The sequence below is a fragment of the Callithrix jacchus genome, chromosome 10 (genome assembly GCF_049354715.1).
Source record: "Callithrix jacchus isolate 240 chromosome 10, calJac240_pri, whole genome shotgun sequence".
Taxonomy (NCBI): domain Eukaryota; kingdom Metazoa; phylum Chordata; class Mammalia; order Primates; family Cebidae; genus Callithrix; species Callithrix jacchus.
In genome coordinates, this window is record NC_133511.1 from 111,418,906 (window position 1) to 111,432,292 (window position 13,387).

At 52.7% G+C, this 13,387-nt stretch overlaps 1 protein-coding gene across 8 annotated transcripts in view; it reads right to left on the minus strand.

Annotated features, from left to right (window-relative positions):
* Window positions 1-219: 219 nt before the first annotated feature.
* AMBRA1 (autophagy and beclin 1 regulator 1) overlaps window positions 220-13,387 on the minus strand; it is a 205,002-nt gene continuing 191,834 nt past the window's right edge. For all 8 annotated transcript variants that reach the window (XM_035262527.3, XM_035262525.3, XM_078340929.1 and 5 more), the window contains 3 exons: window positions 13,047-13,139; window positions 11,610-11,803; window positions 220-1,774 (listed from right to left, as the gene is read on the minus strand). In XM_035262527.3, the coding sequence (XP_035118418.1) occupies window positions 1,281-1,774; window positions 11,610-11,803; window positions 13,047-13,139 (781 nt within the window). In that variant the 3' untranslated portion in view covers window positions 220-1,280. The remainder of the gene's footprint in view (window positions 1,775-11,609; window positions 11,804-13,046; window positions 13,140-13,387) is intronic.

A 13,387-nucleotide genomic window follows, 5' to 3' on the forward strand; every position in this document is an offset into this window, starting at 1 on the left:
CGGGAAGCAGGACGTGGTGGTGTGGAGAGTAGTGGTATGAAGCAGAGGTGGCAGCCCTCACCTGACCAGCTCTGGTGAAGGGGTCAGATGGGTCCACTACACCCCACTGGTACCAGAAACAGTGCCGGGCAACTGGGCCTGACTCAGTTCAGTGCCTCTCACTTCCCAATCCCCACCCTTCCCCCAGCCTCCGTGGAAATAAACGAGAGAGGAGCCTGGTGAGGGGCATGTCATCATTTTAATGATGTGATCTTTGGTGTTTCCCTCATTAGCTGTAGACCATCCCCTCTTCTCCCAACACAATGCTTCTATGATGAGTTACAGACAGAAAGAAAATCACATTTTCATACTAAAAACAAAATGATCAGAGCCTTGATTTCTCCACTAGAAACTACACGTACAGTTAAGAGTCCACATGCAACACCGTAAGTCACAGACTGAGACCTCACATTCTGACCTGGCGTCTCCTCCCCTCCCCCAGCCTTGGGCTAGCTTTGGCCTAGGCTCAGGTAATACTGATACCCACAGGCGCTGCTCTGAGGGCCTTGGGGGGAGGAGGAGACTGGTGGACAAGCCCTGGGGGCCGGCCAGCCTACACCCCCGACTCCTGAGTGAGGACCTGCCCACTGTCCCTTGACTCCATCCTGTATCAGGCAAGCAGGCCGCCCCCTTAATCCACAGTAGTCCCCTATTGGTAAATGCCGGAAGTCCCTGTCCTCAGGAATCTGGGAGCCTGGCCCGACCCGTTGGTTTCAGTGGGGTAAGACGCCAAAGAGAGGCTGAAGCTCTGGAAGGCTCAGAGTTGGAGGTGGTTTCTTCGGGCCAGGCCACTCCTCCTGTTTCTGGGCTCCTGGTGGCCCTGCCCACCCAACAGGTGGACAGGGCAAAGCTGCCCCATGGGCCTCTGCTCAGGATGATTGGCCCAGATCTGGAAGACTGTTCACGCTCTGGAGGCTCTCTGTCCAAGGTTGAGTCCCCTGAGCCCATGTTACTAGGAGAAAGTGGGGTGCCTGGCAGAGATACCCATTTGCTTCTCCATTCACATTAAGCCCACAGTGTGGCTCTCCTGGGCTCCAGATCCTGGAAGGTTCTAATTCCCCGAGGCAGGCCTTGCCCATTCGACTGCCTCATGCCCACTGACTGACCTCCTCTCCACCCAACCCTCCTCCTCCTGTTCCCTGATGCAGCCAGCAGCTCTTCCGCATGTCCAGTTCCCAGTCAGCTGTGAGGTTGGGTTTCTGCTTGGCAGTTGGAGGGGAGGCACCAGTGCACTGCTTTCTCTACCTGTTCCGTGGTTCTCCCCTGGGGCCTGCAGAGTCCCCCCTGCTGCTGCCCCCATCCGGAAGGTGGTTGTTATTGGTCAAGTCGCAGTGGAGGGTCGGTCCCTCAGCGCTGGGAAGGGAAACAGGAATAGGGACAGGGGGGGAAGAGGGCAGGGTTGGCAAGGTTGGCTCCCTCCCAGGGGTACCAGGCTGGTCCCAGGAAGCTGTCCGGGGGCTTAGGCCCCGCTCTGCCGGTTGCCCGGGCTCTGGAAGCAGTCCCCGAGAGGTGGAGGGCTGGGGTGAGGAGGTGCGGGCAACACCAGGTTCAGTGCCCGTCTGAGAGCTTCGGTGAATGCGGTGGCTGACGATGATGTTGTTGCCGAAGCCACCCATGGAGGCCATGGTGGTGCTCTGCTCCCGCTGCACCACGGCCGTCATGCCGCCCTCTGCCATCAGCCTCTGGATCCTGCTGAGCGCATCTTCTCCACTGGCACCATACTCTGAGCCCTCACCTGGCAGGCACAAAGCAGAAGAGAGCAAATTGGCTGCTGGTCTCGGGCTCTGAGGCAGGCGGCAGCCACTGGTAGCAGCTGGGGGATTCGTGACTAAATGCAGGATAGAGAAAGACTCACTCCAACACTGTGAAAACCAATCTGAGTCTTGAAAAAGCTGGACAAAACTCCCCAAATGATCGCAGTCTGTACTTCTGTTTTACTAGTGAGGAAACTGAGGCCTAGGATGGCCAGCTAAGAGTTAGCACTGGCCCAGAAGGCAAGAAGTTGGCTTCAGTGAGTTCTCAGTACCAGTGACAGCTTAGCATGCAAGGAGGCAGGTTTAGACAGCTGGCTTTGTCTGCCTGCTCCCTGTTGTGGAAACTCAGCAGACCTAGGGCTGGGCTGGGGTATGTCAACCTTTCTCTGGAAAGAGAGTAGGTTCCCTATGTGTGTGGCCTAAAGGGAAACAGTCTGCTCTGCTTCATTACAACACTGCCTTCCTTCAGTGTAGTTCTGTGTTACCTCTTCAAAGCCCCTGAGGAAGCTGAGAGATTTTATTTTGTTTTGTTTTGACGGAGTCTCACTCTGTTGCCCAGACTGGAGCGCAATGGCGCTAATCTCGGCTTACTGCAAAGTGTGCCTCTGGATTTCAAGAGATTTTCATGCCTCAGTCTCCCGAGTAGCTGGGATTACAACATGTGCCACCACGCTCAGCTAATTTTTGTATTTCTAGTAGAGACGGGGTTTCCTCCTATTGGCCAGGCTGATCCTGACCTCAGGTGATCCACCCACCTTGGCCACCCAAAGTGCTAGAATTACAGGAGTGAGTCACCACACCTGGCCATATTTATTTATTTATTTGAAACAGAGTTTCACTGTTGTTGCCTGGCTGGAGTGCAATGGCATGATCTTGGCTCACTGCAACCTCCACCTCCTGGGTTCAAGCCATTCTCCCACCTCAGCCTCCTTAGTAGCTGAGATTACAGGTGCCTGCCACCACTACAGATGGAGTTTCACCATGTTAGCTAGGCCAGTCTTGAACTCCTGACCTCAAGTGATCCGCCCCCTAAAGTGCCAGGATTACAGGTGTGAGCCACCACATCCAGCTTTCATTTGTTTTTTTGCTTTTTGAGACAGAGTTTTGCTCTTGTCACCCAGGCTGGCTCACTGCAACCTCTGCCTCCTGGGTTCAAGTGATTCTCCTGCCTCAGCCTCCCAAGGCATGTGCCACCACACCCAGATAATTTTTTTGTTTTTGTTTTGTTTTTGAAAGGGAGCCTCACTCTGTCGCCTAGGCTGGAGTGCAGTGGCGCAATATCGGCTCACTGCAACCTCCACCACCTGGGTTCAAGTGATTTTTCTGCTCAGCCTCCTGAGTAGCTAGGATTATAGGTGCCCACCACATCTGGCTAATTGTATGTATTTTTAGTAGAGACGGGGTTCCACCATGTTGGCCAGGCTGCTCTTGAACTGCTGACTTCAGGTGATCCGCCCACACCTAGGCTTCTCAAAGTGCTGGGATCACAGGCATGAGCCACCGCACCTGGCCAGAAGTTGAGAGTTTTAACTGTTCCCTGGAAGGGCTGTTTCCTTCTCTTCTTTCCCTTTACCCACTAGCCTTCACAAACTATTCCCCAGCTACTGTTCTCCTGGGCTCAATGCCTGATGCCATATTTCCCTGGAGAGAGGCAACTGACCAACACAGGCCCCAAGTTTCAACCTGCAGGCCTGGGGAGGGAGAGAAGGATCTGTCTCCTGCCCCCTCTCCAGAAAGGCCTGAGCATTCCCTTGTGTGGGAACAGAAAAGACAGGCTCAAATCTCAGCTCCGTCACTCACTTGCTGGGTGACCTTGAGAAAGTCCCTAACAACTACCTTGCACAGTGCTAGAGAGAGAAAAGGAGCACACGCCCCAAGCACTTGGTCAATAGTTCCTGCTGGGATTAGCTTGGGGTCTGCAGCAGTGGAGCTCTGTCCCTGAGGGACTGCCCCTCCAGCCTTCTGCTCAGCTCTTGGTAGGGTGAGAACCAGGCCAAGTCCGTGGGCAACTATGATAAAGGCTCCCTGACTGCGAGGGATGGCTCCACCGAACTGTTGATTTGTCTCTATCAGCTACTTGCTGGCCTATTTGGGATTTTGCAGTTTTGGGGATTCTGATGAGTTTTCTTTCCTTTTGGGGTACTTGCCACCAGCCATTTTTACGAGACTTTCTTTGCTCCCCTAACCCCGTCCAGTCCCTTCTCGCTGCCTGCCTCATTAGAGTTGGATTTCCAGGCCAGCCAGTTTCAGAGCTTAATGAGATCTCTCATCCATCTTGTTAGTGCTTGGCAACCTCATGCTACTAGTTCTTTCTACAGGTCTTTTTTCCCCCCGCTTTTTTTTTTTTTGAGACCAGGTCTCGCTGTGTCACCGATACTGGAGTGCAGTGGTACAAACACGGCTCACTGCAGCTTCAGCCTCTTGGGTGCAAGCTCTCCATCCACCTCAGCCTCCTGAGTAGTTGGGACTACAGGCACGCACCACCACCTTTGGCTGATTGTTTGTACTTTTTGTAGAGACAGGGTTTTGCCATATTGTTCAGGCTGGTCTTGAACTCCTGGGCTCAAGCAATCCTCCCACCTTGGCCTCCCAAAGTGCTGGGACTCCATGCATTAGGCGCTGCACTCAGCCCATGTTAGACGATCTTCCTCAGCATTATGTCCTGTTCTTGCTTTTCTCAACATCCCTGATAAACCCTGACCTCCATCCCCCAAGGTGGCCGCCCTTCCCCACTTCCTCCTGGAATGCTTGGTTCCAGCTCCCAGGTTAGGAGAGAAAACCTGAAGGGCTCTCAGAGTACTGGGTCACCCCCATCTCTCAGTGGAAAAAGTCTTCTAACAGTGGGGCAGAGGGTAAGAGGAAAAAGGTCAACCTACAGCCTCAGTAACCCTGGGAGCCAAAGGGCTGCCAGGGAGGCCCCTGGGGCCCTCCCTGTGCTCATTGTGGCACCACTGCTTTCTAAGAAGTCTGTGCACGGAGGCCGTCCCAGCACAGTCTGGGCAATGCTGTGGCTGGCCTACAGCCTGCTGGCATTGGAGTGCACTGTGCCAGGCTCTGTGCCGGGTGAACTCTCTGCTCTTTTTTCTTTCTTTTTCCAGACGGAGTATTACTTCTGTTGCCTGCCAAGGCTGGAGTGCAGTGGTACGATCGTAGCTCACTGCAAGCTCCACCTCCCAGGTTCAAGCGATACTCCTGCCTCAGCCTCCTGAGTAGCTGGAACTACAGGTGTACGCCACCACACCTGGCTAGTTTTTGTATTTTTAGTAGAGACAGGGTTTCACCAAGCTGGCCAGGCTGGTCTCAAACTCCTGACCTCGTGATCCACCTGCCTTGGCCTCCCAAAGTGCTGGGATTACAGGTATGAGCCACAGTGCCCGGCTCAGCTCTTTTCAAGTAGCTCACTAGGGGCAGAACAGGCTGCCTTGGGGGCCCTAAGGAAGCTGCTGCAGTCAAGCCCCCAGTGAGCCCCAGATGGGCTTTCCCAGGCTCTGGGGGAGGCCCTGCTGCTGGCACTAAGTCTGAGCCCACTGCTTGCTTGTCCGTGGCTCCAGTCCTGGCCACCTCTCTCTATGGCTGTGGCTGTGTCCTAACTGGGCTTCCAGTCTCCTCCCCATCCATCCAGTCTCCACGCTGCTGCTATTACCATCCTAATTAAGCTCTGATGAACTGAGCTCTGGTTAAGTCTGCACCCTGTTCAAAGCCCAGCAGCTGCAAAAGCCCTCACAGTAATCAAAACTCCTTAGCTTGACATTTGAGGGCTCTGTGGCCAGGCCCTTACCACATTCCAGACCTTCCTGCCCTGCCCCCCACATTCCTGCAGGTACCCAGCAGTCCTGCTCCCTGCCCACACAGATGGGCGTACACTGTGCACAGTGTGCCATGTTCTTGCCCCGTCTCCTCTGTCACCCAGTCTCCTCTGGTCCCCCAGCTGGAAGGAGCTGCTTGTTCTCTGGGGCCTCACGGTGCTTCACACCTCCCATGGCTGTGGCATCGCTCTTCTGGCCTGTAAGTTCCTGAAGGTCTTGGACTCAGTGGTATTCACTTTTGAGTCAAGTCTGACACATGGGTTTACACTGGGCGTGTATTTGTCAAATACGTGTATAGATGAGTAAAAGGGCTCCCAGGCTCCTCACAGGGGCTCCAGACTTAAGGATACTTGGAAAACTGGTCTTGCAACTGCCCATTGCAGAAGAAGCATTTATATGTCTAGTTGCTCTCTGGACTTGCTCTTTGAGGGAAGAGACACAACGGCTTCATCTCAGTGTAACTGAGTACCCTTGAATTCCTCATGCCTAATACAATACCAGACACAAAGTAAGTGCTCAAAAAAGAATGAATGGAAGATTTCAAAATGTACACACGAATGGTTCCCCAGGGCTGGGTGTGGACAGCTTCAGCCTACAGAACTATGAGCTTTGCTAAGAGCAACCAAGGGCAGCTGGCACATTCTTCAAGAGAAAAAACACCAGGGCTAGAGGGAAATGGCAGTCATGGTCAGGGATCCAGGCACAGTGGCAGATGGGGTTAATTCTGCGGTCTCCTTCTCTGTTGCAAAGCATCTGTTTTTGTCTTTGAAAATAGGAAATTGATTTAGAGTTCACATGAGGTCTCTTCCTTGGCAAGTCCTAAGGTGCACTCTAGAAGCAGAGGCCAGGGTAAGATCAACAAGTTCCCATCATGCCCTGTAAGTATATTCTGGGGGTTTTACTGCCAGAGGAGCAGAAGAGGGAACTGAGGCTCAGAGAGTCACAGGAGGATCTGCCCTTCCTGACCTCTGTGAGTACTGGTCTTCCAGCCCCTCCCTCTTCACATTTGCTTTTTCCTGGCCCAGGGCTCAATGCTACTGCTGCTGGTCTACCTACCATCTTCCCCAGACAAAACAGGCTCAGATGACCTCTGCCGTGGGTCAGAGGCACAGCCATGGTGCTCCCAAACAGTGCAGCACAGTCATGCTCAGAGGCAGGGCCTTACTCAGCTCAACTCATTCATTCCACGCTTGCCCTGAACGCCCACTGCAAGCTAGGCAGGCACTGTATCAGTGCTGGAAGCCAACAGTGAGCCCAGGAAATGCTTCCCTCCCTTTCAGAGGTACCCTCTTGGCCAGCAGGGTAGGAAAACTTGCTATAGGGTCAAATTCTGGGACAGGTCAAACTCTTAAAACTGAACATGCAAAAAGGCCAATGCGTGCAAATACCCAGGACTCTCCTGGGAGGCATGGAAAGATATGGAGGGTCACTGGAGTCCAGGAGTTAAGAGACCAGCCTGGGCAACATGGTGAAACCCCGTCTCTACAACAAACAAACAAAACAATATTAGCCAGGTGGTGGCGTGTGCCAGGAGGCTGAGGTGGGAGGATTCCTTGAACCCAGGAGGTCGAGGCTGCAGTGAGCTGTGTCACTGTATTCTAGCCTGGATGGAAAAGCAAGATCTTGTCTCAAAAAAGAAAAATAAAATAAAATAAAAACAAAACAAATCTTGGTGCCTGTAGTGGGTGTGAGTGCAGGTGGGATCTCCTTTCTAGCCCAGCCCTGAACTCCCTGACCAGGGTTTCACTATCTATGTTCTTGCAGCTCTGGTTTTGTCAATACAGAACCTGCCTGCCTCTGCACGGGGAAATCTGGGCCCAAAGAGAGCCCTGATCCCTGGGCTCCCCTGCGGAGTCTGAGAGCAGAGTAGTGGTGTGAGTGCCTCAGAACAAGGCTCCTTACCCTAGGAGGGACAAGGCTGGACGCTGACACCCATTAATCAAGTGCCCATGCCCTCCAACCCACACCTCCCCTACCCTGACTGCTTTCTGAAAGAGGCATGGTTTGTGGAAGAGCTGGGAGTGCAGGGTCTAGGCAGGGCACGCAGGGATGTAGGCAGGCAAAAGCAGCCAACTGCCCAGCCTCACTTTGCCTGCTGCTCTGGCTGACCTTAGCTGGGGCCATCCTCTACCACCCACTCTAATTTACAGGAGGAGGGGACAGTGGGGCAAAGAACCAGGTCCTGCCTCCTAAAACCAGGAAAAAGTGCTCCTTCCCTCTGACCCATGTCCTAAAAAGAATAAAAGGCACTTATAATTGACTAGGAGCCAGAAATGGGCTGCATGCTAACCAAGAAAAAAGCAGAGAATTCCCTAGGAGGTGAAACGCCAGTGGACATACTTCTGAAGGTGGCACCTCCTGCTCCCAGAGCCTAGCACATCACCTTCAGACTGAAGGCCTCACTCCCAGCCCAGTCCCAGTAACCTGTCCTCCCCCGTCATCCATCCTCAGTTCTCAACATGCACCGGACATGCCATGAGCACAAACTAGTGGTCCTTCATGCAGAGTGACATGTCTTTGAACTTGGGGCCACTGCATGTGCTGAGCTATGTCTCCAGGAATGCTTCCCCACCACCCTATTTCACCTGACTCCTATTCATCCTTGAACACTAGGCTCAGGGCCACGTCCTCCAGGAGCCTCCCCTAAAACCCACAGGCAGGGCACAGCCCCTCCTCCTCTGTGCTCCAGAGGGTCCTCATCACACTAAAGTGATGCTCGGCCTAGGCGCCCATCTCCCTCTCTAGACTACAAGCTCCTCAGAGAAGGACAGAGTGGCCTATTTGTCTTCACAGCCCAAGTGGCTGACACATGGTTAAAACTCAGTGAAATCAAACCAGAAAGGGATGCCTGGCCAGGTACAGTGCTTCATGCCTGTAATTCCAGCACTCTGGGAGGCCAAGAAGGAAGCTTCCTTGAAGCCAGGAGTTCAAGATCAGCCTGTGCAACACAGTGAGACCCTCTCTAGAAAAAAAAAAAAAATTAGCCGAGTGTGGTGGCGTGAACCTATAGTCCCAGCAGGAGACTGAGGCAGGAAGACTGCTTGAGCCTAGGCGTTCAGGACTGCAGTGAGCCATGATGGTGCCACTGTACTCCAGCCTAAGTAACAGAGACGCTATCTTTATTTATTTATTTATATTTGAGACAGGGTCTCACTCTGTCTCCCAGGCTGGAATGCAGTAGCACGATCACGGCTCACTGCAGTCACAACCTTCCAGGCTCAAGTGATCTTCCTGCCTCAAGCCTCCAGAGTAGCTGGGACTACAGATGTGTGTCACCATGCCCAGCTAATTTTTTATATATTTAGTAGAGATGGTGTTTCACTGTGTTACCCAGGCTGGTCTTGAACTCAGGGGATCCTCCTGCCTTGGCCTCCCAAAGTGCTGGGACTACAGGTGTGAGCTAGCATGCCCAGCTGAGATCCTGTCATTATTAGTTTTTGGTTCATAGCCAATTTTTTTTTTTTTTTTGGGATACACAGTCTTGCTTTATTGCCCAGGCTGGAGTGCAGTGGCATGATCTTGGTTCATTGCAACCCCCTCCTCCTGGATTCAAGAGATTCTCCTGCCTCAGCCACCTCAGTAGCTGGGGATTAGGGGCACCCACTACCATGCCTGGCTAATTTTTATATTTTTAGTAGAGACACAGGGTTTCACCATGTTGGCCAGGTTGTCTTTAACTCCTGAGCTCAAGTGAACCACCTGCCTCAGCCTCCCAAAGTGCTAGGATTACAGGCGTGAGCCACTACACCCAGCTGAGACTGTAAACAAACACTCTCTTTCAGTGACTGCTGTATGTACATACACGTATATATACTATATATACTACATACATTCATAAGGGGCTGGCTAGGCACGGTGGCTCACGCCTATAATCCCAGCACTTTGGGAGGCTGAGGCAGGCGGATCACTCGAGGTCAGGAGTTCAAGACCAGACTGGACAACATGGCGAAACCCCATCTCCACCAAAAAAATACAAAAATTTGCTGGGAGTGGTGGCAGGTGCCTGTAATCCCAACTATTTGGGAGGCTGAGACACAGAGAATTGCTTGAACCCAGGAGGCAGAGGGTGCAGTGAGATGAGACTGTACTCCAGCCTGGGTGACAGAGTGAGACTCCATCTAAAAAAAAATAGAAGAGGCCCGGAACAGTGACTCATCCTGTAATCCTAGCACTTTGGGAGGCCGAGGGGGGTGGATCACAAGGTCAGGAGTTCAAGACCAGCCTGGACAACATGGTGAAATCCCATCTCTACTAAAAATATAAAAATTAGCCAGGTGTAGTGGCAATCCCGGCTACTCAGGAGGCTGAGGCAAGAGAATTACTTGAACTCAGGAAGCGGAGTTTGCAGTGAGCTGAGATTGCACCACTGCACTCCAGCCTGGGTGACAGAGCAAGACTCTGTCTTAGAAAAAAAAAAAAAAAAAGGGCCAGGTGCAGTTGCTCACACCTGTAATCCCAACACCACTTTGGGAGGCTGAAGTGGGTGGATCATGAGGTCAAGATATCAAGACCATCTTGGCCAACATGGTGAAACACCATCTCTACTGAAAACAGAAAAATGAGCTGGGCATTTTTCTGCCTGTAGTCCCGGCTATCCAGGAGGCTGAGGCAGGAGAATTGCTTGAACCGGGAAGGAGGAGGCTGCAGTGAGCCGAGATTACGTCACTGTACTCCAGACTGGTGACACAGACTCTATCTCAAAAAAAAAAAAGGAAGGGGTAGCCTAAGAGTATGGCCCACTTCTCCAAACTCCTTCCGTTGTCAGGATTTACTGGGAGCTCTGAGAGGCTGCCGCCTGCTGAGAGACAGGGCTGGCCCACAGCTCCATGGGAGAAGCCTGTGGTGGTTCCCTGTTTCCTGGCCCTCAGACTTCCTGGAATAGGCCTAGTAGACTCTACAGCAGCCCAGAGTCCACAGAAACCTGCAAAAAATGGCCTGAAGATAGCAGAAAGAGACTTCCATCACCTCCTCCTGGAGGCTTACGGCTGAGGTTGGCTCTTCCAGCCAGCACCGCCTTATGGTCATGGCCCCAGCAAGGGGCTTCCACCCAGCATAGATGCAGGAGGTGGGCTGTGCTACAGACCAAAGGGGAATCTCATTTTGAAAATTCTCAGTTCATGGCATTGAGAGGACTGTGTAAGACCCTGTGGGGGACTGCAGTGTAGAAAGTCGTTCCCCGGGGTAATAGGCACATTTGTTATTCTTTGCCTGACATGCACCATGGCTTTTCCTCCCATGGTGTCTTCTGGGAAAATGGCTCAACACAGACTTAGAAACATGTGTCTATTTGGAGGCTGCTTTGTTTGGAGCTACGACCAGCAAGGGGGCTGGGGGTAGGGGTGAGGACAGCAACTGAGAACAGCCTGTTTAACACAGCTGCTGACGGACTCCTAAGTGGCTCGAGCTCTGCTGCTGGGAAGTGCTAATTGGTTTTTAAAAGTGTGAGGCCAGCACAGAGTCAGGGCCAAGCATGGCTGAGCCACACCTGAAATAGGTGAGAAGAAGTGGCTGATGATATGCCAGGCTGCAGCCAAAATGGCAACCAGCCCCAGGTGTGACAGGAGTGTGAGCGGACCTCCCATGGGGCAGTCTCAAAGCTGGACAACTGGTAGGGGACACAAGCTAGGCTGTGGGTTGGTCCCGGAAGCCTAAGGCCTGGTGTGCACACCTCTGGAATAGCAGCAAATCTCCCTTTAGTTCTTTCAATCCAGGCTTTCTGTGCTCTCTCTTTGGAATAAGAGCCTGGGTCCTCCAATTTTAGAGGAGAGGGAGGTCAGGGTACTTGGTGGGAGCTGACAAGCTAAAAGAGTGACCCAGCTCAGGGAAACAAAGCCGAGGAGCTTTTAATGCCAGCAGGTGGGCATCACCCAGACATGGGAGGGGGTATGCATTCCAAGTGGGAAGTGGCACTCATGCGGCACATACTGTCCATATGGAGGGGCTGGGCGGCCTTAGCATCCCTCTCCCACCCCTTGTCAGACCTCCCTCTCCAGCACCACATGGTTCCTACCTTCACCAGGACCCGAGGTGGCAGTCCCTGGCTCCGGCACCTCCCTCTCAGTCTGTGTTTCAGCATTCTGCAGCTGAAGGGCCAGAGTCTGGGTGCCCTGAGATGTCACTGAGGTGGTAGGGTTCCGGGGCTGCAGCCCAATGGCATTCATCAGCCCCATGTCTCTGTCTGTCCTCCATGTGGCTCTGCTGGTTCTAGGGAGAGAAAGGCAGACTGAAATCAGGCAGGGCGTGGGCTTGGGCCAGCGCCCCTCACAGCACTCTGCTGGCTCTGTGCCAATCCTCAGGGCAGAGTGTGGGGCAGGGCCTGCAGGCTGAGAGAAGCCTGTGCTCCTGCAACTACCTCCTGACGGCGGTTAACTCCTCTGTGTCCATTCTCCCCCAAGTTAGTCTATACTGTGGGACAATGAAAGGCCACAGAACCATCCACTCTTGCAACCCCAGCTTGCTCAGTTTTGCCCTTCAACAACAGGCGCCTGCCGGGGAGTGGGGAGGAGTTGTAGAGATGGCTGATCTGAAAAGACACTTAATGAAATTCAGGAGGCCACTAGCTGAGATCATGGGATAAAGAGTGAGCACTGGAAGGTCCTTTCTCTCTTCAGCTTTACCTTCCTTCCAACTGCATGCTTACAAGATTCTACTTTGAATTCTTTATTTTCCAAGTGAACCGAGAGCTCCACTTTGTAAGAAAAAGGACTGAAAGTCTCGTGAGGCTGTCCTGGGATCTTCCTTCCAGGGCCTTCTGAAAATAGACCCTTGCAGGTAGGGAACACAGGCTGTCCTACAAGGAAGGTTCAGGCCAATGCTAGCATCCCCTTTTCATGGGCATTTTGCAGGTACTGCCTTGGAAAAGCTGGAGGCAGAGGCAGCCCAGCACCTGACACTGATATTTCTAGCTGCTTATGGAACTATCCCTTCAGCTATGCCCAGCAATTCCTATGGGAAGTAGTGCTTGCTTTGGGTTTATCAACAACCTAGCACTTTGTTCCAGTCTTCATTAGTGAATTAAATGATTAAAGTATCAGTACCAGATTTCTACTAATGGGTGCCTCGAGAGGATTTGTCCCTGGGCTACAGCCCTGGGCAGGTTTGTCCCTGAGGCCCTGATCATGTAGGAGATCTTGGGCCATGGAGCAGACTTCATGGGGGCAGCATCTTTCTCCAGTGCCCTAACTTCTCTGCTCACCCCAAGTGTGCCCAAGCACCAAGGCCAGGATGGGAGAGGGCCAGGGGCTGGTTCTACAGCAAGACTTATTTAGCCATACAACACTTTTCTCAAATGAAACTGTACACCAAAGATCAAAGAGGTGCTGCTCAGGTTGAGGAGGGACCCAGGGCCTTAGAGCACAGTCTGAGGGCGATACTTTAGAGCCCGTCAAAAGCAGGAGGAAGGGACGGGACTCCAGCCAGCTGCTCCCCACCTACTTCCCAAACATACCCAGGCCGCTCACTGCTCCTGCTGCTGGAATGGACAGTGAAGACAGTCTCGTTCAGCTGGTCCCAGTAGTACTCAACACCAGAGTTTAAGGCCCTGGAAATCAGTTGGGAAGGGTGTAGAAGAAGGTGAAAGGCATTAGAGAGGGAAGGTTAAGAGCTCCTGAAACTCCTGGCTTTGTTAGACCCAAAGAGAGAGGATGCCCATCCTCTCTCTCCTGGGGCTGAGATGAGATCAAGACCAGAGGTGCTGCTTTGTATATTCAATGCTGGAGCAATTCAGACAAATCTCTAATAGCCCAAATGCCCAAATGGGTTTAGCCTCTCCCTTCCCCCTAACAAGCC